The 22,723-nt window shown below is 44.4% G+C and overlaps 1 protein-coding gene across 5 annotated transcripts; it reads right to left on the reverse strand.

The window, feature by feature from the left end:
- Positions 1–6,468: 6,468 nt before the first annotated feature.
- On the reverse strand, positions 6,469–20,582 carry mettl22 (methyltransferase 22, Kin17 lysine). 5 transcript variants are annotated; one of them, XM_018754660.1, is made up of 11 exons: positions 20,507–20,582; positions 18,089–18,227; positions 11,436–11,804; positions 11,218–11,258; positions 10,979–11,123; positions 9,822–9,893; positions 9,329–9,382; positions 8,178–8,258; positions 7,277–7,379; positions 7,006–7,174; positions 6,469–6,883 (listed from the first exon to the last, which is right to left on the reverse strand). In XM_018754660.1, the coding sequence occupies exons 2-11, from the start codon at positions 18,192–18,194 to the stop codon at positions 6,851–6,853; spliced, it is 1,173 nt and encodes a 390-aa protein (XP_018610176.1). In that variant the 5' UTR covers positions 18,195–18,227; positions 20,507–20,582; the 3' UTR covers positions 6,469–6,850. The 5 variants fall into 5 exon arrangements, with proteins under 5 accessions (XP_018610176.1, XP_018610175.1, XP_018610174.1 ...); XM_018754659.1 differs by having other exon boundaries at positions 7,277–7,382; XM_018754658.1 differs by lacking the exon at positions 6,469–6,883 and having other exon boundaries at positions 6,890–7,174.
- Between the last annotated feature and the right edge of the window lie 2,141 nt (positions 20,583–22,723).

Genomic DNA, 22,723 nt, shown 5'->3' on the forward strand with positions numbered 1-22,723 from the left:
CCTACCATACATACATTTCCAATCGTTGTGGGAACTTTACTGGGACTTACAATTTAATGCAGTAAGTCAGAACCCTATCTTAACAAAACACACAAAATCATATTGTAACTGCGCTGAGGGTAGCTGATATAGTTCAATGTAAATAGTTGGTATTAGCATATACATTACATTTACATTTATTCATTTAGCAGATGCTTTTCCCCAAAGTGATGTACATCTCATAGAAAATACAATTTGTACATTACATTAGGAGAAGGAGACATAGTTGCAGACATGTGATTCTTAAGTAAACTTATTTTGTTTCTTTCCACTCTATGTGCCAGTGTTCATCAAATGAGTCACAATCTATTTCGCACGAATCTATTTCTGTTTATACTCTTGTGTTCTGTTCTGATTGGTGTTGTAATGCTTATGCATAGTTTGCCACGGGGGAATATTGGGAAGTTCAAGGGTTGACCTCCTAACCATTTGGTGGAAAAGGGGGTTAGAGTGACTTGGGGGAACTCTCCAGTGATCTGGGACTGCGTGGTATTGTCTGTAGCGTCTTTATTCCTGGTCAGGGAACACTGTCCAAAAAAAGAAAAGAACTAAAACTGAAAGACTGTTAAGTTGGCCCAGTACGCAGACAATACCATCTTGTTCATGTGCTCCAACTGGTCACTCGCCAAAGTGCTGCACATGACTCAGATGTTCAGGAGGGCCTCGGGTTAGGCATACAAGCTTGGGAAGACAGAAGTAAAGTACTTTGGATTCTGGGGGGCAAGAAAAGATACCTTTGGTGGTCTCTCACTCTGCAAGGGTCCCCTCAGAGTGTTGGGTGCGAGTTTTCTTTCAGGAGGAGCAGCCTGGGTCAACCAGGAGGAGCACCTTGCAATAGCTAGAGGGAAGAAGAGGCCGTGGAAGACGAGGTCCCTGTCCTTCCTGGGTAAGGTGTTGATTTTGAAAGTTGATATCCTCATGACCTTACTCTACCTAGTTCACGTCTACCCCATGCCTCACAATTTACGGAAAGGATTTCTTATAAACGTGTTTGGCTTGGTATGGGGTGGGAAACATGAGTATGTGAGGAGGGAGGTAATGTATCTAGGGAAAGGGGTCCCTGACTTCCCTTTTGAAATTTGACTACCTTTTTTTTGCACAGCGCTGCTCCCATCTAGCAGCTCCCCTGGAACACTCACACGAGCATTTTGTACGCCTCTGGCTGTCTATTCCTTTACAGCATTTGGTGAATTTGTGATCTAATGTAGGACCCAAGACCAAGTCCCTGCCAGACCACTACAAACAGATGGTGAAATGGAGTAAGACCATTTCGGCAGATGCTGACGCCAGCACCCTCCTCAAGCATAAAGCATGCTTTGCTGGAGAGGAGGGAAATACAAGTGATGTTGGGCTTTGGGGAAGACCTTTAGACCTGAATTCAGCCAAAAGGGCTTGAAAATAGGCTGCAGGACCTAAATTGGCAGTGTCATCACGAAAGGTTGCTCGTGATGAAAAAGCTGTACAGGAACAGGTTGACCGGACATCCTGACTGCCCGTGACCCCAGTGTTCAGGTGTGGAAACGATCAAACGTTTTCTGGGGTTGCAGTTATGCCAGGACAGTCTGGTCACTGGTCAAGCCCTTGTGCAGGGTGTTAAATAGCAAGATGGTTTGATTTTTGATGTCATTATGAAGGGACTGTCTCCCACGGTAAACAATGCAGCCTCTTGTAGGATATGGTTGATTGTAAGTTTGACAAAGAGAGAACCGTGGAATGCATGCATTAACCGTGTCCAAAAGGGGCTGAAATTGGAGTCTATGGTGTTTTTTTAAAAACTCAAGCTGAACTGAAGTTCAAGATAAAGCAGGATGTGATTGCCTGGGGCTACCATGAGGCAAATGACAGATGGAAAGGCCCCATGGAAGATATGTGTGGATTTATGGGCATGTGGGATTTTATTCACAGATTTTTAGTAGCCTTTGTTTTACCTGGCTACCTTGAGCACTTTTAACTGGTTTCTGATATTGATGATTATAATTTATTATATATGTATATGCTTTTTTATGTGTATTAGTTTTATTTTATGTTTTAGGGGGTCTAGTAATGTTTTACATAGTATTTTAGAAGAAGTATTTTATAGGTTTTGGAGATGCATGTATGTGATATGATGTTTCAGATCAGGGTGCTAATGGGGGACAGTCCTTTCATGGTTTTCTCGGTGTGTGGAAGATGTAGGTGAGTGGTATTTTTTTGAAGCCAGTAAAGGGATTTTTTTGAATTTTGAATGTATGTTATTGGAGAAAGATTTTATGTGATTTTATTGTGACAATGTATTTCATGTAAAGATCTCGTAGTACGTTTTTTTGACCACCCAAAGGAAATGTAGTTGTTATGTCGGGCTTTGGGGAAGACATTTAGACCTGAATTCAGCCAAAAGGGCTCAAAAATAGGCTGCAGGACCTAAATTGGCAGTGTCTTCACAAAAGGTTGCTCGTGATGGAAAAGCTGTACAGGAACAGGTTGACCGGACATCCTGACTGCCCGTGACCCCAGTGTTCAGGTGCGGAAACGATCAAACGTTTTCTGGGGTTGCAGTTATGCCAGGACAGTCTGGTCACTGGTCGAGCCCTTGTGCAGGGTATTAGACAACAAGATGGTGTTGACTTTTGATGTCATTATGAAGGGACTGTCTCCTACGGTAAACAATGCAGCCTCTCGTAGGATATGGTTGAGACCGTGGAATGCATGCATTAACCTTGTCCAAAAGGGGCTGAAATTGGAGTCTATGATGTTTTTTTAAAAACTCAAGCTGAACTGAAGTTCAGGATTGTGGTGTTTTACACCAAGAACGAATCCTTGAGAGTTTTGTAAAAGAAAGGTTCCTGCCGGCCTGTAGGGTGTAGGTTGACAAAGGAGAATTGTTATTGATTAGTTCCTAAAAGAAGCGGGAACCGTTATTGGGGGCACTATATATAACGGGGGTTTTTTTCGAGCGAACGCAGACGAGGTTCCGCGGTGTGAAGTGAGTTTGTGACACGAGCTACTGTTCTCAATAAACTCTTTGTTTTGCACACTTCAAGTGTTCCAGTGCTTTGTTTCAGGGAAACCTCCCAAGAACGCTGTACCTTCCTTTTCGGACACCACAAGGATAAAGCAGGATGTGATTGCCTGGGGCTACCATGAGGCAAATGACAGATGGAAAGGCCCCATGGAAGATATGTGTGGATTTATGGGCATGTGGGATTTTATTCACAGATTTTTAGTAGCCTTTGTTTTACCTGGCTACCTTGAGCACTTTTAACTGGTTTCTGATATTGATGATTATAATTTATTATATATGTATATGCTTTTTTATGTGTATTAGTTTTATTTTATGTTTTAGGGGGTCTAGTAATGTTTTACATAGTATTTTAGAAGAAGTATTTTATAGGTTTTGGAGATGCATGTATGTGATATGATGTTTCAGATCAGGGTGCTAATGGGGGACAGTCCTTTCATGGTTTTCTCGGTGTGTGGAAGATGTAGGTGAGTGGTATTTTTTTGAAGCCAGTAAAGGGATTTTTTTGAATTTTGAATGTATGTTATTGGAGAAAGATTTTATGTGATTTTATTGTGACAATGTATTTCATGTAAAGATCTCGTAGTACGTTTTTTTGACCACCCAAAGGAAATGTAGTTGTTAATTTGTTTAAATTTGTTTTTGTGTGTAATATTAAATAACTTGGGGGGCGCGGTGGTGCAGTGGGTTGGACCGGGTCCTGCTCTCTGGTGGGTCTGGGGTTCGAGTCCCGATTGGGGTGCCTTGCGGTGGACTGGTGTCCTGTCCTGGGTGTGTCCCCTCCCCCTCCAGCCTTACACCCTGAGTTGCTGGGTAGGCTGTGGTTCCCTGTGAACCTGTATGGGACAAGTGGTTCAGAAAATGTGTGTGTGTGTGTGTGTTAAATAACTTCATTCTAACAAAGTTGAAGTTAAAAACAAACTGTTTAAAAAAAGAAAGAAAAAACTACCCTTGGCACTTTCAAAGACAAGTGTGTTATGGCATGGCATGACATGTAGACAGGCCTGGGAATAGGCCAGGGGACCACCCCTCTTGAATGGTGGAGTTACTGGGTAAGCTCCTTTTAATTATTTTTGATTTTAAGCTGTGGGGTATGTTTTTAGTTTTTTGTAGGTCCTGTCATGCAGTCCTTATATTAGTTGGTTTAATTTATTTTATTCTTTTATTAGATTTTATTATTGGCATGACAGTTTTTAGGATTTATTTATCGAATAAAGATTTTAATCGTTGGAAATTATGAATGGAGAAATTTTTACCTGTTGAGTTGGACAGTGTGTGGAACCAGACACCTTTGGTGGGCTGGTAATCCATTCTTATCCGTGAGAAAAAAAATGAGAAGATGTGTAGCTCTACCACGTTGCTCTACCTTGCGCAGGTGTACCCCTTGCCCCACATGATGCAGAGAGGCCTTATGAAAGACTTTTTCGATCTCGTCTGGGGGAACAGGTATGAGTACGTGAGGAGGGAGGTCATGTACCTTCCAAAGGAGGAGGGAGGGAGGGATGTGCCCGACAGTCCTCTTAAACTGGATTGTCTCTTCCTCTCCCAGTTATGTAAACGTCTGGCTGCTCCGATCAAGCATCCCCACCAGTATTTTGTACGTCTTTGGTTGTCCTTTCTGATGTGCCAGTTGGTGAAGTCCTGGTCCAACACCGGGCCGAATGTTGAGACACGGCCCGCTCATTACAGCCATACTGTAAAGTAGAGTAGGACCATGGTGGCCGGGGTCGAGGCAGAGACCCTCCTTAAGCACAGGGCCTTGTATAAGGCCATGGTCTAGAGAAGAGGGACTCAAGTTCTTCTAGGGCTCAAGGAAGGCATGGCGTAGCCAAGCAAATGCTTTGAACACAAGAACCCAGCTGGCCCAGACAGGGGTAGACTTGGGTGTCCAGGGTGTGTATCATAAAATCCGTGCTGACCTAATATTTAGGATGGAGAAAGATGTCACGCAATGGGGTTACTTGGAAGCCAAAGAGAGGTGGAAGGACCTCTTTTGGCTATAACCCACAGGTTTGTGGCAGATCCTCCATCCTTGGGTGAGTAACACACATTCTTTGGCACTTACAAAATACCGCGACCCCTATTTCGGTGAATGTAAGTGTTGTGTTTTGTGGTGTGCTACATGTTTTATGTTAGGTGTAGGGTTCTTATATCTCTTTTAACACACTTTAATTGCACATTTTTATCATTTATAGCACCTGTGGAACTCTTAAGTAGTCACTTAGAAAAGACAACCTGTGTGGTTTGTTTGCATTTATTTATTGTCATTGTCATTTATTTATTTTATGGTGTAATTTAGTGTAGTGCAGGTTGGATTATTGTGTGTAGTGTTTATCAGTTTCCTTAATATGTCTTAGTATCATTCACCCATTTTACTAAAATGTCAATAGGGGAGATGTGTTGTGAAAAGGAAAACACCCAAGAACGGTAGGTAAGGTGTATGGGAACAGGCCAGGGGACCGACCCTTTTGAGTGGTGCAGTTACTGGGTAAGTTCCTTTTAATTATTTATGGTTTTAAGCCTTGAGGTATGTCTTTTAGTGTTTTAAAAGTCCTGTTGTGCAGTCTTTTTATTGATTTTATTGTTTTATTTTAGATTTTATGTTGGCATGACAGTTTTTCAGGTTTTTATTAAAAAAAAAAATTTGAGAAGAAGTATGCGGTCAACAAACAGCCTGTTCCTGTTACCCTGACTCGTGAGCCTCTCTAGTAGCTCCATGGGGGCGGTGCTACAATATCATAGTAAGTAAAGCATTTGCACTTTTAATACGGAGCTTTCAGAATTGAAGGGCTGTGAACTTTTTCCTTCTCTTCATTAAAACTTTCAACCCAAAAATTGTACAAACCCCAGTCATCGATGTGGAAATGCACTAAAATACAAATAACCAAATACTAAAGAGTGAGAGTTTCCACAAGTTTAGTAAGATTTGGAAAACAACTAAATGAAAAAAAGAAAAATACTAATATAATTTCTATGTGAATATGAAGCTATCTAAGTTTTACGGATAAATATGACTGTATGGCACAAGTGACCCTGCACATCAGATGTTCTGTAATTTCTATAAAAATTTCGGTCATAAGAGTTGTTTAGATGCGCATTCAGTGTAGGGCAGTGATGGGCAGGAGAATTTTAAACACTTTTGTCCCATGAAGCTTGGCTCAAGCCCTATTGGTTGCTTTGAAGGTGAGTCAAAGCGCTGTGTCTTGTTTTGTTCTTTATATACAAACACATGCGCACACACACAAAAACATGTGCATGTGTTTGTATATAAACATACACACATTCCAGCTATATCCCATACATACACACACACACACACACACACACACACAACACAACAAACAGAACCAGGGAGAGTGCCAAAGACGAAGAGAGATGATAATATCAATACTTTAATTTAAATTCTTTTAGAAAAGATTCTTGGAGTTGTTTTATCTAGCCAGTGTATATTGTTGACTCCATAATTTTAGTATGATATGTACATTTCTTAATGGAAGATGTGAAAAATCTTATAATCATTAATCTTAGCAGATCTGGAAAGACCACTCATGACTAACACTGTGACTAGAAAAGTTCCAAAAAAATAAAAGCTTCTAAGTTATTACCAGAATCATGCTTCTAAAGTCTCCTAAAACAATACAACAAATAAAACCAGGATGGAGAAATAATTGTACCCAGCAGAAACACACTATTTTCAAACCAAAATAGTTTGCCGCTTCGCCATTTACTGTCAATGTCTGGTCATTTAATTGTGAGACAGGTGTTCACTGGGGTGAATCCAGCTGTGTGTGAGATACCACTTGACTTCCTAGATTAAAGATGGGAAGCTGTCACTTTCCACAACTCCTGTAATACAAAGGAAAATTTATATTTTAATTTCTACATGTCGGTATACCAGCAGGCAATGTTGCCATCTAGTGGTGCAGAAATGCTATCGGACTTAACATGACTTCAAATAGGACCCTCACCAACTGATCTACTCTCTCGTACTGAAGGAACTGTGGGAAGCAGGTTTCCAGTTGCTCTACAGTAAACCTCATCTTGCCATCCACCAGATCCTGCAAGTTGTCTAGAGAGTGGCGGAAATAGTCGTAGGCTTCACATGTGACATTCAGGTGTCTGATTGTGAAGTTCAGCCTGGCAACCAAGAGTCAAAAGAGATCTGAGAATACTTGGCCTAATTACACATGGATCTCAGTCATCACTGATGTAGGAGAAACACAGAGAGCTGCTTTATACCGTTTTTCTATGCACAGGTAGATGGTTCCTGGGTTGCAAAGATTGCTGGAGATTCTGTACAGTGTCCGGAACAGGCTATCGGTGAGGTTGTCATCGTAGCACACTGCTCAAGGGTGCCAAAAAAATACAAAAAAGTACAGAATTTTTCATAAGTCAAAACTTTGCCCAACTTTTATAACACGGCACTGGATACAAAAAATAAATCTTCTAAGTTCAAAACACAAAAGAATAAGCAACGAGGACATCTTTGAAATGTTCATCTCATGGCAGTGCACTTATTTCTTTCTTAATATCTTTTACACTTTCTTATCTTTAAGTGCAGGCTTTAAGTTTTTTCTTTCGTACTGGCCAAATGTATGTATCAATGTACTGACTCCCTGTACATCTTTGGGCTGCATTTGGGGTATATTTTAAAGGATAACATAAGATTGAAAAAGGAATCTCATATAATTTGACGAAGAGCACTTAAATACCAAATAAAAATTACAATAAATACCAGCATAAAATGAGAAGTAATCCTCATCATTGCTTGAATGTACAAGACATTTACAGTTAATTACTTAGCTGATACTTTTTAAAGTGTTAAGTTACTTATGATGTTTTACCCATTTATACAGCTAGGTAATTTTTACTGGAGCAATTTAGGGTAAGTACCTTACATAGGGGTACTACAATCAGAGGTGCGGATTGAACTTATAACCTTTGGGTCTAAAGGCGACAGCTCTAACCACTACGTTACCAGTTGTCCAAAAAAATTTTAATCTCCAGATTCTGGACTCTGGTCCCATTTTCAATGGGTACACATGAGTTCCATATCTATCTTATCCTTCTTCAGCAGTGATATAATGTGAAAGCAGAAGCTGACAACTATGGGCTCCATGGTAGTGTCCTCTGCACCTACCATCTGCTGCAAACAGGACAGTGGCGTTGTCATGCAGGTCAGCTACTTCCTCTTCAGACCAACCAAACTCAGAGTTTGTATCTGAATCAGGAAAGGCAGGGGTGCAGAATGCAGATGAGAGGTGACTATACAAACACTGTAGTTGACAGCTGTTGTAACAGAGAAGGACTTCAAAGTGCTTTCTGGTTCACACACTCCCGGGGATGTTCTTAGCTCTGAGAATATGTCCTTAAAACTGAGACTCTAACAAATTAGACATTTGTGCAACGTGTTTAGAAAAATATATTCTGTATGCTGGTTCCTCTTACTTATGAACACAACTGGGACTGGAAGCTGTTTATAACTCAATATTTCTGTAAATCTAAATTCACTTTTGCCACAAAGTTCCAATCAATAAAAGGCAAATGGCAAATGCATGTCCCTCCACTTATTAAAGGGTTAGGGTCTATAAAAACCTCAGAAAAAGTTACAATAAATTTAAAAAAAAATACTCAAACACTTCCATTCATCCATTAGCAAAAATTCATTATCGAGTGCAGGGTTATGATGGTCTGCTGTATCCCAGAAACATGGAGCAAGAGAGTACATTCATTTAAAATGACTGAAAATAAAAATACATACTGTTTACAGGTCCCTATTCATTGAAAATTGTTGACTGATTCATCCTATTAACATGTCTAGTGTTCCTCATCCTGTTATTGATTCTTGACACTAAGGGACACCCAGACATGAGCTGTAAACACTGTAGCAGGTATTTGAATTAAGGTGTTTCCACATTCCTATTGTCTTTCTGTTGTGCCTGAGTGTGTTTTGTGGAACATGGAAACGTGAGTCATTTTTACTCCACAACAAACAGAAATGTCAGAAAACAGAACAGCGGAAAAAATGCAATAAATAGTTTGTATGCTCAAAAATTCCCGAGTTAAATGTTCGTAACATGATGAACCAGTGTGTACAATTTGACAAAAGAGAAATATCCTTTTTTCTTTAGTGATTTCTTATTACTATCAGGCGTATTACAAACACTCTTAACAAAAGTACAAAAGGAACAAGAAGAAGAAACTCATGACAAATGCATGTCATCTCTCAGCTAGATCCCTTCCTGTGTTGAAAACCCTTGCAGGGCAGTGAATTTGTGTGTGTATGTCTACCTGTGCAGAAATCGTCCCACAGCCAGTCCAATTCACGCACTTTAACTTCACCTTCTGTCAGAGAGAGGGACAAACAGAGGATAAAACCTTGATCGTCAACAGTGGGTTTGTTTACCAGGCTAGCAGTAATGCTGTGGGACACTGTCAATTATAACTGTCATAGTATGAAAAAAGGCATTTTTTCACTTCACACTTTGGATCCAACGCCAGGAAAAACATGGATGAAGCAAAACTAGCTGTGCCTCGTCCCAGCAAAAACCACACTGTCTAAAGTGAACTTGAAAGCAACTGATATTTATTTAAAGAAAATGCGTGCTTGGATTGCTTTGTGTAAATGGATAACTCTGCAAAGAGGTCACCGTGTTTTACCAGCAGACTGATAATCCAGTCCTCATCTGGTAATTCCAAAGTTCAACATAAAAAAAAATTAACAAGAGCACAATGCATGCATAATTAAAATCCAAAATAATTTGTATTTGCAAAGTCTTCTTACCCCCAGAGTCCAAAAGGTGTGTGTTCAACATTATATTCCTTTGACACATGGTCAGAAGGTCATGACCAACATCTGGAATAAAACAATAGAGTACAAGATTTAAAAAAGGGAAGATGAGTATTTAGTACCAAACAAGTACTTCTGTATTCAATAAATCCAACAACAGGTGAATATGAGTTCAAAGAGTGCAGTATATAGACATATAATATATCACAGTAATATCTTTAAGAGCACACCTACTGTCTAAGAGACTCATGAGGAAAATTATCTGTCAAACTATTTTTTCTTTTGGGAAAAAATTCAAATCTTTATTATGATGAACTTCAGTTGTCCTTACTGAGTATATACACACACACATAGTCTGAAACCGCTTGTCCTGAGCGGGGTCACAGCGAACCAGAACCGGAGCCAACACAGGGCAAAAGGCTGGAGGGGGTGGGAACACACCCCAGACGGGATGCCAGTCCATCGCAAGCCACCCCAAGCAGGACCTGAACCCCAGGCCCGCCAGAGAGCAGGACTCAGTCAAGCCTGCCACGCCACGCCACCGCACCCCCCTCATTACTGAGTAGTGCTTTATAAACTTTTTACTCATTCATATATTCAATTAACAAGGTGATTGATGAATGTGAAAGCAATCCCCCCCGGCTACAAAAACAGGACTCATTTCCAGTGCACTCAAATTGCCCACTTCGACCAGGTTTGTACCAACTATAAAGGATGTCAGGATGATTACAGAAGGTTCTTGACACATCTTTTCATATTTACATGCCACTGCTACTTCCATAAATTTGTTTCGAATGGCATCAGTTTTTATTCTTCACTGCACTGACCTTGGTTTTATTTCACATTTTAATTAGCTAATTAGCCAACTAACCCTGCAGGGCATGCTGTGATGTGAGCAACTTTGAAAAAAGGGATTCTTTCAGTAGTCATCTGTGAGATTGAGAAAAAAAGGTTTTTTCCCTAAATGCCCTGCCAGCTGAATTTATATCAAATCACTGGAGAAAGAATAACCTGTAAAAATTAGAGCTTCAGTTGGTTGTGAGGTGTTGGGCAGTTTGTTGTGGTTCTCGCTTATAGATTTCTACAAAAACTGAACATAAGTGAGCATGGTGACATCAGCGTAGAGGCAGCTTTGGCTGCATTTCCTTTACCTGTGCAGTAGACTCTCTTGGCCACCATTGCCATGACGAGACTGGTCAAACCTGTGCCAGCGCCCAACTCAAGAACAGTAGCCCCTCTGAACATTTCAAGCTGAGAAAGGATGAAGTCGGCTAGAAGGAGACCACCACGCCACACCTACACAGGACAGTGTCCATGGAGGAGACGGTGAAAGATGAGCAAAAAAAAAAAAAAAAAGGAGATCCTTTGCGCAGGAGGTAAGTGTGCCCACCTGCTTTCCAACATCTTCCAAAGGTGTGGCCATGGTATGCTCTGTGCAAACAGACAACACATAAAGTAGCACAGATGATTTTACAGTATTGTACCTCTCCTTAAAAATACGTAATCATTGATGGAAGATCAAGCTTTTGTGCAAAGAGCTGTGCCAAATATGCATTGTGGTACTGCTATTCTATTCCACCGATTCAGATGGTCAATGGAGCCTCTTACCGATCTTAATGACATCTCTGGGGCACTCTTCTTCTTCCACCTGCTCCTCCTCTGTGGCATCTGGCTCCGTCCTGCTGAGGATTGTGGGATACATTATGTCTCGGTTTCTCAGGCATAGCTCTGTTGGGACCCTCTCCGCGGGCCTCCTGACCACATCTAGATCACCATCTTCATCCAAGGGAACCTTTGGTGACCTCTGGGCTTCTAGGTTGTTCCCCTCCTCCTCCTCTCCCCTCTCCATCTTTTTTTCATCTCTTCCCAGCTCTCCGGAAGCATGGCTTGTTTTTTCCTCCTGTTCAGCTGTGGTTGAACCATGGCCAAAATCCTGAGTCTTGCAGTCCCGCAAAATCTTAAACCGTGAAGCAAAAACTGAGGAGAAAACCATAAATGTAATCAATACACTATATGTTAGCAAAAAGAATATTAAATCTAAACAAACTACTGCATTTTTTATTGCATTCACATCCTCCAATGTGAATTACCCAAACAGTAGTTCATCTGTGGCAAGATCTTGGATATTTTTGACAGTGATGTAGCTACTGTGAATACTAATTTGCTCAAATCGGGGAACCATGCAGGTCACTGTGCTACACCAAGGGATGACTAAGCAATGGGCCCTTAGGAGCCTTGTGTGAAGTGACACTTGGGTGACAAGGTGAGGCAATACGTGAACCCTGGCGCCCACAGACTGCCTATAATGACTACAATAGGTTTGCTTTGTACTGTCTGTGGTGCCTACATGAGTTTACAGTAGATCAAAACTCTGTACTACCACAGATTTTAGTGGGGGCAGAGTGAAGCCTAATACAGGACTATGTGTGGCATGACCGCAGCTTTCCTGGAGCAAAACTCCACTCCCTCATAGAAGCTCATTTTATTTTTTTGGTAGCCCATGGAGCCTAATATGCAGGGTTCTGGGTGGCTTGTCCACCGTCCCCGCAGGGTGATATGGACTTTTTATTGCTAGTAGTCTTGTTAGTTAGTCCAGCTCTCCCACTGACGTCGACAGCTCCGACAGGATCCGAGGAAACGATGACTTCCACAGCAAGGACGGCGGTTCCTGGGATGCAGACCACTTTGAAGAACACTCTTTGCTACCAGTGGAGGAACCGGGAGGATGACAGCAATCTTCCTGAGCGAGTTGCTTTCGTTTGGGAGGTTGTCTTAGGACTCCTGGCCCTCACCACTGACGATGTGGTCTGCATCCAACACAATAGACCATCGTCGTTCTTCGATCTCACGCTGCTTACCAAGGAGGAGTCTGGAAAACTTTGAGAATATGTAGAGAGCCCTGACCATGTCACCTTGAACCCCTACTCTGTGGAACCGCGGTGGAGGAACGACCGGAGGATCGTGACGGTCCACGTCTTTGACCCCTTCGTGTCAGCACTGCCTATGGAAACTTTCCTTTGTCGATGTCATCAGATGAGCTAAGCTTTTGGAATGGGCGAAGACAATTTCAGGTATGTCTTCGCCTTGACCCTGCGGGGATGGAGGGTTTTGTCCACCCTCCTGCGTATTTTAACATTTGCGGCAGCACGGGCTACCTATTTTATCAAGGACAGCCTCCTTCCTGTTGTCTGTGCTCAGACTGGGGGGACACAGAGAAGAACTGCAAAGACATGACATGCCGGCAGTGTTTGGAGACTGGCCACCTGGCCAGGGACTGCATAGGGCCCCACCGCCGTTCCCAGTGCAGAGGAGAAGGAAATCTCTTCTGCAGCTGCCCCCAACGTAGGCCACCCTGTGCTGGTAAGGTGCTGGGCAGTGTGGCAACAGTGCAGAATGGCCCAGAGGCAGTACCATCTTTGACGGGCGCTGGGGGGCAGACGGGAGCAGTGGCGGAGACTGAAGTAAGGGATGATTTTGCAGTGGCCAGTGTTGGCGGGTCCCAATCAGCCAGCACTGCTGCAGTGCCTCTGGCCGAAGAGGATGATTGCTCTCCTGGTCAGGAGGATATGACCTTGAATTTTTTACGGGTGAGGAGGAAGAAGAGACAAAAGAGGGAGGCTGGACATGTCACCAGTACTACACTGGAGTACGGTACACACATGGTACTATCTGTAATGATTGGCACCCCACAAAAAGGTCAAGAATATTACCCCCCTCCCCACTGAGACCAGATCATTCAGGTGTTTTGATTATTGATTTGTGCCAGGTGGGGTCCACTCCTAGGTTCAGTTTCTCAGACTCTAGTGAGGGGTCCCACCTGGAAGCTGTGGATGAGGGGGATTACTGTTTGGAAAGATTGATATATGATTCTAGTTGGATTTTATTGAATTTCAGTATTTGTTGATGTTTAATACCTTTGTTGTAGTTTATTGATAATGTATTATTATTGTATTTAATTTTGTTTTCTCTGTTTATAGTGTGATTTTAATATATGAAATTGATGGCAAAAACCCCTTATGAAGGAAAAATCAAGGCTTTCGTTTACCCCGCTCGGTATGGGGTCACCGGGGCCCCACCCTGGAGCCAGGCCTGGGGGGGGGGGGCTCGCATGCGAGTGCCTGGTGGCCAGGTCTATGCCCACGGGGTCTGGCCGGACTCAGCCCGAAGCCATGACGTGGAGCCGCTCTTCGGTGGGCTCACCACCTGCCGGAGAAACCGTAAGGGGCCGGTGCATTGTGATTTGGGCGGTGGTCGGGGCCGAGTGCCCGGCCGACCCAAACCTCGGGCGCCAACTCTGGTTTTTGGGACTTGGAATGTCACCTCACTGGCGGGGAAGGAGCCTGAGCTGGTGCGGGAAGTTGAGAGATACCGTCTAGATATAGTCGGGCTCACTTCCACTAACAGCTTGGGTTCTGGAACCACTCTCCTCGATCGAGGGTGGACTCTCCACTATTCTGGCGTTGCCCAAGGTGAGAGGCGGCGGGCTGGTGTGGGCTTATTAATAGCCCCCCAGTTCAGCCGCCATGTGTTGGAGTCTACCCCGGTGAATGAGAGGGTCGTCTCCCTACGCCTTCGGGTAAGGGAACGGTCTCTCACTGTCGTTTGTGCTTATGCGCCTAGCGGCAGTGTAGAGTACCCGGCCTTTTTAGAGTCCCTGGGGGGCGTGCTGGAAAGCGCTCCCACTGGGGACTCTGTCGTTCTACTGGGGGACTTTAACGCCCACGTGGGCAGCGACAGTGATACCTGGAGGGGCGTGATTGGGAGGAATGGCCTCCCTGATCTGAACCCGAGCGGTGAGTTGTTATTGGATTTCTGTGCTAGTCGCGGTTTATCCATAACGAACACCATGTTCATGCATAAGGGTGTCCATCAGTGCACTTGGCACCAGGACACCCTAGGTCGGAGGTCGATGATCGACTTTGTAGTCGTTTCTTCTGACCTTCGGCCATATGTCTTGGACACTCGGGTGAAGAGAGGGGCTGAGCTGTCAACTGATCACCACCTGGTGGTGAGTTGGATTCGATGGCAGGGGAAAAAGCTGGACAGACCTGGCAGGCCCAAACGCATAGTGAGAGTCTGTTGGGAACGTTTGGCGGAGGCCCCTGTCAGAGAGGTCTTCAACTCCCACCTCCGACAGAGCTTCAACCAGGTCCCGAGGGAGGTGGGGGACATTGAGTCCGAATGGACTATGTTCCGCGCCTCCATTGTCGGGGCGGCGGTTCGGAGCTGCGGCCATAAGGTCTCCGGCGCCTGTCGCGGCGGCAATCCCTGAACACGGTGGTGGACACCGGAAGTAAGGGATGCCATCAAGCTGAAGAAGGAGTTCTATCGGGCCTGGCTGGCTCATGGGACTCCTGAAGCAGCTGACGGGTACCGACAGGCCAAACGGAGCGCGGCTCTGGCAGTCACCGCGGCAAAAACTCGGGCTTGGGAGGAGTTCGGTGAGGCCATGGAGGAAGACTTTTGGTCGGCCTCAAAGAGATTCTGGCAAACCGTCCGGCGACTCAGAGGGGGGAAGCGGTGTTCCACGAACACTGTTTACAGTGGAAGTGGTGCGCTGCTGACCTCAGCTGAGGATGTTCTCGGGCGGTGGAAAGAGTACTTTGAGGATCTCCTCAATCCCTCCGACAAGCCTTCCGTAGAGGAAGCTGAGGCTGGGGACTTGGAGAGGGACTCGTCCATTACCCTGGCTGAAGTTGCTGAGGTAGTCAAAAAACTCCTCGGTGGCAAGGCTCCGGGGGTGGATGAGATCCGCCCCGAGTTTCTCAAGTCTCTGGATGTTGTGGGGCTGTCTTGGCTGACACGCATCTGCAGCATCGCGTGGAGTTCGGGAACGGTGCCTCTGGACTGGCAGACCGGGGTGGTGGTCCCTCTTTTTAAGAAGGGGGACCGGAGATTGTGTTCCAACTACCGGGATCACACTCCTTAGCCTCCCTGGGAAAGTCTATGCCAGGGTACTGGAAAGGAGAATCCGACCGATAGTCGAACCTCGGATTCAGGAGGAGCAATGCGGTTTTCGCCCTGGCCGTGGAACACTGGACCAGCTCTATACCCTCACTAGGGTGCTGGAGGGTTCGTGGGCCAACCAGTCCATATGTGTTTTGTGGACCTGGAGAAGGCATTCGACCGTGTCCCTCGTGGCATCCTGTGGGGGGTACTTCGGGATTATGGGGTTCGGGGCTTGTTGCTATGGGCTGTTCGTTCCCTGTATGACCGGAGTAGGAGCTTGGTTCGCATTGCCGGCAGTAAGTCAGACCTGTTCCCGGTGCATGTTGGACTCCGCCAGGGCTGCCCTTTGTCGCCGATTCTGTTCATTATCTTTATGGACAGAATTTCTAGGCGCAGTCAGGGAACGGAGGGTGTCTGTTTTGGTGGCCGCGAGATCTCGTCTCTGCTTTTTGCGGACGATGTGGTCCTGTTGGCTTCATCAAGTCAAGACTTGCAGCGTGCACTGGGGAGGTTTGCAGCCAAGTGCGAAGCGGCGGGGATGAGAATCAGCACCTCCAAATCCGAGGCCATGGTTCTCAGTCGGAAAAAGGTGGATTGCCCCCTCCGGGTTACGGGGGAGTTGCTCCCTCAAGTGGAGGAGTTTAAGTATCTCGGGGTCTTGTTCACGAGTGAGGGAAAAATGGAGTGGCAGGTTGACAGACGGATCGGTGCGGCGTCCACAGTAATGCGGTCATTGTACCGGTCTGTTGTGGTGAAGAGGGAGCTGAGTCGTAAGGCGAAGCTCTCAATTTACCGGTCGATCTACGTTCCTACCCTCACCTATGGTCATGAACTCTGGATCATGACCGAAAGAATGACATCGCGGATACAAGCGGCAGAAATGAGTTCCCTCTGCAGAGTGGCTGGGCGCATCCTTAGGGATAGGGTGAGGAGCTCAGTCACCCGGGAGGAGCTCGGAGTAGAGCCGCTGCTCCTCCGCATCGAGAGGAGCCAGTTGAGGTGGCTCGGGCATCTGTTCCGGATGCCTCCTGGACGCCTCCCTGGGGAGGTGTTCCAGGCATGTCCCACTGGGAGGAGGCCTCGGGGCAGACCCAGGACACGTTGGAGAGACTATGTCTCCCGGCTGGCCTGGGAACGCCTTGGGGTTCCCCCAGAGGAACTGGAGGAGGTGTGCGGGGAGAGGGAAGTCTGGAGGACTCTGCTCGGACTGCTGCCCCCGCGACCCGGCTCCGGATAAAAGCGGAGGAAGATGGATGGATGGATGGAAATTGATGGCAGATGCTGAAAGTCGTGATTACTTTGTTAAGGTCCAATGATTTCTTGAAGTGCTGATACTGTGCAATTGTGCTTTTGAATGCATGAGTTGTGGAATTTTTGGCTATCATATGATGATTGAGATGAATTGAAGCAAAGTTGTCATGATTGGCATTTGATGTTTTAACTGATTTTTAATGTTTGGTTTTTTGACTGTTCATTGATTTTTGTTAGTATGATCTTTTTTTTTGAGGATACTGAGTTGTGTTGGTATTGTAGTTTTGTTTGCAAATGTTGAATTTTGTATTTGTATAGTATTCCTATTTTTAACTGGAGCTAATAGAGGGAAGAAAAAAATAAAATAATGACTACAATAGGGGCACCGATGACTCAAAGTTAACAACTCTGGCTTGGGGCTATCCTCAGTGGAGGAAGACAAAGTCTAATAGCTACAACTAAACATTTTTCAAATGCATTTGGAGCTTTTTAATGCAGTTTCTTAATAGATTCTGGCTCTTTATACAGCTTGCAGAATCACCGGGGAGAAGGTGGGTGACACTGTAATATCTATGACTGACTTACCCTCATAATTACCCATTTGCTTTATATGGTAATGATTGTCATAAACAATGGCTTACTCTGAAACTCCTTAAAATAGCATTTAACACTATTTCTGACTTCTGCAGAGATCTTTGGAGATAAGCTACCCAGGCTTTACATTAGGATTGCCACTGGCAGCACAATCAGGATTACGGAAAGCACCATCAGCCAAGTTATGGTTGTCAGTATGAGTTGGCACTATGGCACAGCAGGTAGCAATAGTGCCTCACTGATCCCAAGCTGCAGGATCAGATGTGGGTCTGGCTTAGTTTGTGTCAAGTTTGTAGGTTTATATGTATTTCATTCAGTTCCTTCTATGGTCCAAAGACATTTATTTCAGGTGGATTGGTGACTCCAAATTGTTCATAGTGTGTGTGTCTGATTGCCCTGTGATGAACTAGTCCTGTCCAGGGTGTTCCCTTTGTCACAGCTTGTACACCCAAGACAGACTTCATTACCTGGCTGTCCTGCCACATTGAGGTGGACCATAAGGTGGCCTCTGTTGGGCAAGAGCAGGTGGACGTCGGACAGCACGGTATCACTGCGGAAGACCATCTGATCCATGCACTCCCTCAGTGAGTCAGCAAAACAAGAAACCTGGGGACAGACAAAAACACACACAGCCATCTTTCTCACACCACTTTCTGGCTTTGTCCATAACAACCAGTAGAAAGGATCAAAAGACAATTCCAGGATGTTTACTAGTCTTGACAGTGGCTACACTTCAACTAAGCAGCACTAAATTAAATACATGGCAGTTGTAAATTTGTTGTTGTATACCCTGTAAAACTGCACATGCATGGGGCAGTTTGTGTCATAGTGGTTAGAGCTGGTAGCTTCAGACCCAAAGGTTGCAGGTTTGAGTCTCACCTCCAACTGTAATACCCTTGAGCAAGAAAATTACCCAGCTATATAAATGGATAAACAGTTGTAAGTAACTTAATATTTTAAGTCACTTTGCAGAAAAGTTAAATAATGCAAATGTAAAGGCCTTCCTTAAATAACCAAGTCAATGGCACAACACAGCATTAGTGGGTTTGGTTCTTACAAATACCATAGCTGAGATGTTTCAAAACCCTGAAATGAGCCTTCAGTCATAAACCCATGAACATGTCTAATATCTAACTATGTTGCCGATTCACTTTAGCATAAATGTTCATTCTCCAGATCAATTTGTTTCTTATTTGGCTGTTTTATTTAAAATTAGTTGTTAATGTAGCTTGGTAATTTGCTGGAGTGTTGAACCAACAACCTTCTGAGATGCAGAATCCAGTATACAGTTGAGCACATCAAGTTACAATAGTTCAAGCATCCATTCCCTCCTGGCAAAGTCCATGTCTCACAGTTTTCTCAGTCTGTAGTCTGTAAAACAGTAGAGCCCTTAGACTCCAGTCCTGTAGTATTTTAAGGATTCTGCTCAATTAACCTCAGGTTTATACCTGGTGAAGTCAAGCAAATAACACAAATAATTACTTCAGCTAAATTGTTAGTTTCTAATTACTTTGAAGAAAATTACATTTAAGATGGTGGTCCCATGGACTAAAGGTAAAGGACAGAGGTTTTGGCTCCGTTGTGGTGGAATGACCTTCCCCTTTTACTCAGAACTGTGGAAACTCTGACATTCAAGAACGGTCTGAAAACTCACCTTTTCCGCACCCATTTCACCCAAGATCTCTACAGCTCATGTACGGTATAAATGTTCATGTAACGTAACTTCATGAGCATCCCCAGATAAGCCTTTATTCAGCCACTACTCCGGCATTGTATGTGATTGTTTGTGTATCTTATCTTTTTTTAAAAAAAAAAAAAAAATGGTAGGAGGGTATCAGGATTTGTCTATCCTGTTTTTTATGCACCTACTTGAATGATGAACATCGGTGCAGCAAGCGGAAGATAACAAACTAGGTTTACTTGAAAGTCACATGTCTGCAGCCATGTCTCTTTCTCTTAATGTAATGCACAAATTGAACTTTTGCTGAGATGTACGTCGCTTTAGACAAAAGCGTCTGCTAAATGAATAAATGTAAATGTAAGATGATTGTAAGCAGAAACCCCAACAGCATCTGTGGAAGATGTGCAGCTAGACCATCTGCCCAAATACAACACGACAGGTAACAACAGACAAAACTGGTAGTGGGGTATCTAATGAAGTGTACAAACAGGAGTGTGCATCGGGGATAATTTAAAAACTACAGACCACACCTCACAGTGCGGCTGTACGTCATAAGCCCACTGAAATGTGTGTAGGTTCTGCTTTGACATCTTCACACTTCTATCAGTCGTGGGGACTCATCCGTCGGCCCGTCGTGCTGCATGATTGAATGATTGTCTTTCAAAATTAATTTAACACCTCGGGAGCACAATTTCTCCTTTGGATCCTCCAGGCACTCCATATTATAACTTTTATTATTCCAGCACAGATAAGAGGTCATGATGGGCGAAAGCAACCTATATATGTCGACTGTGTGTGTGTGTGTGTGTGTGTGTGTGTGTCGTGTAGGTAAGTCTTAGCTGACTGTTTCGTTAATCTCATGCATCGCATTGCATCGTGCGTGCAATGCATGCAGTGACAGTTTTTTTCAGTTATGAAGTCACTCACTGCACGATAAATACACCGTTGCTGCTTAAAACAAAGCAAAGCACAGCAAAACACAAGATTTCTTATATTCATCATATTTATCTAATTCCATGAGTTACGGTTAGATAGATAATAAAAAAATAAAAATATCACTTTCATAATCATAGTCGGCGTTTCCAGCCGAACAGAACCGAGAACGGCTGGCCATGCATTATCATATCAAATATAATTTCAAAATCTCTCAATATTAGAAGATTGGGAATAGCAATAGGTACTGAACTGCATTTAGAAAACTTACATTGTTAGAAACTTGTAAGAGCCCATTTACCGTACACCCTACGATAGCCCAGTATGAGCTAAAGTTGCAACCTGGAGACGTGTGCAACGGTAAAATAGAACCGACCGAAAAGGGGGAAACAAATGTTACATGTAAACAGTCCCGGGCTTAATATTGTAGCGTTCCCCTACGGAGCTACGAGAAACCGGCTCAGGAGTCAGAGTGAAAGGAACGTGCGCTTTATTTAGAGAGTTTTTTTTTTCCCTCCTTTTCCCTACGGATCAAAATGGATTAACAGCCCACCAAAGGTGTCTGGTTCCACACACTGTCCAACTCGACAGGTAAAAACTTCTCCATTCACCACTTCCAATTATTAAAATCTTCAATAAATAAATCCTAAAAACTCTCCTGCCAATAAAATCTAAAACAAAACATTAAAAATCAATAAGATCAATTAATATAAAGACTGCATGACAGAACCTTTAAAACATTAAAAAACATACCCCAAGGCTTAAAACCATAAATAATTAAAAAAAGGAACTTACCCAGTAACTCCACCGCTCAGGAGGGGCAGTCCCCTGGTCTGTTCCCACAGCCTGTTCCCGCAGTGTTACCATACACCTTATCTAACATAAAACACACAACACACCACAAAACACAACACTTACATTCACAAAATTAGGGGGTACAGTATTTTTTAAGTGCCAAAAGGACATGTGTTACTTACCCAGCGATGGAGCATGTGTCACAAACCTATGGGGTTACGGCTAAAAAAGGCCCTTCCACATTTCTTTGGCTTCTAAGTAACCCCATTGTGTGGCATCTTTCTCTGTGCTAAACATTAGGTTGGCCTGGATTTTATAATATGCACCCTGGACACCCAAGTCTACCCCTGTCTGGACCAGCTGGGTTCTTGTGTTCCAAAGCATTTGTTTGGTTACGCTGAGCCACGTCTGGGCGGCTGCTGCCTTCTGAGCATCAGGGTTCCATCCACTCAAGAGTTTGTCATTCGTCAAAACCATCTGCGGATCGATTTTCCTACACAGGCGAGTCACCAAACGCTAGACCTCCCGCACCTGTCCACAGTCCCAAAAGGCATGTATGAGAGTTTCACTCTCGCTGCACTGGAGTCGCAGGCCGAGTGGGTGGCTGGTCAGTTTGTGCTTGTACAGGACTACTTTGACCGGCAACTTACTTTGTATACAACGCCAGTTCAAATGTTGCAGATGGTGATTGAGCTCTTTTGGCTGAATCCTGGCCCATGTGCCCTTCTCGAGCCCCAAAAGAACTTGAGTTCCTCTCCTCTCAACCATGGCCTTATACAAGGCCCTGTGCTTAAGCAGGGTCTCTGCCTCGACCCAGGCTGCCGTGGTCTTACTCCATTTTACAGCGTGGCTGTAATGAGCGGGCCATGTCTCAGCATTTGGCTCGGTGTTGGAACAGGAGTTCACCAACTGGCGCATTGGAAGGGCTAACCAAAGACGCATAAAGTACTAATGGGGATGCTCGGTCGAAGCTGCCAGTTGGTTACATAACTGGGCGAAGAAGAGATAATCCAGTTTAAGAGGAATGTTGGGTACATGCCTCCCTCCCTCCTCCTCCTTCGGAATGTACATGACCTCCCTCCTCACGTACTCATACCTGTCCCCCAGACTACATTGAAAACATCTTTCTTAAGGCCTTTCTGCATCATGCAGGGCAAGGCGTACACCTGTGCAAGGTAGAGCAACGTAGGGAGGATGTCCACCTTCAGCGCTCGCTTTTTCTCTATTAAGTAGAGGGACCTGGTCCTCCACAAACCCATCTTCCATCTGGCTTTGGTCAAGCGTTCTTCCCAATTGGCCCTGGCAGCACCTTCTGAAAGAAGTTGACCCCCAAAACCTTCAAAGGACTGTCACATTGGGAAAAACCACTGATGCAGTCCTCTCTGCTTTTCCAGCTGCATCGTCCGCGTACTGGGCTAGCTTCACTGCCTCACCACCACCCCCCCGCAGGAGGAGGCCATTGATCCCTGGGTGGACATGAATGGCAGCCATCAGTGGCTTGATGTACAGAACATAAAGGAGCAGGGAGAGTGGAAAACCCTGCCTCAGTCCATTCAACTGGGGCACCCACCCCTTGAGGGAGCTGTTGATGGTAACTTAGCTACCTACGTCAGTGTGAAGCACACACACCCACTTTAGGCAATTAGGGCTAAAGCCCAATCTGCTCAGGGTGTTAAATAGGAAGCGGTGATCC

Source organism: Scleropages formosus, chromosome 8 (assembly GCF_900964775.1).
Source record: "Scleropages formosus chromosome 8, fSclFor1.1, whole genome shotgun sequence".
NCBI lineage: Eukaryota > Metazoa > Chordata > Actinopteri > Osteoglossiformes > Osteoglossidae > Scleropages > Scleropages formosus.

Coding starts and splice junctions, on each gene's coding strand:
- mettl22 (XM_018754657.1), bottom strand. CDS start 18,194: ATGGATCAGATGGTCTTCCGCAGTGATACCGTGCTGTCCGACGTCCAC. Junction 11,259..11,435: donor CAGAGATGTCATTAAGATCG/GTAAGAGGCTCC, acceptor CTGTTTGCACAG/AGCATACCATGGCCACACCT. Junction 8,259..9,328: donor GTGGGACGATTTCTGCACAG/GTAGACATACAC, acceptor TTCCTGATTCAG/ATACAAACTCTGAGTTTGGT.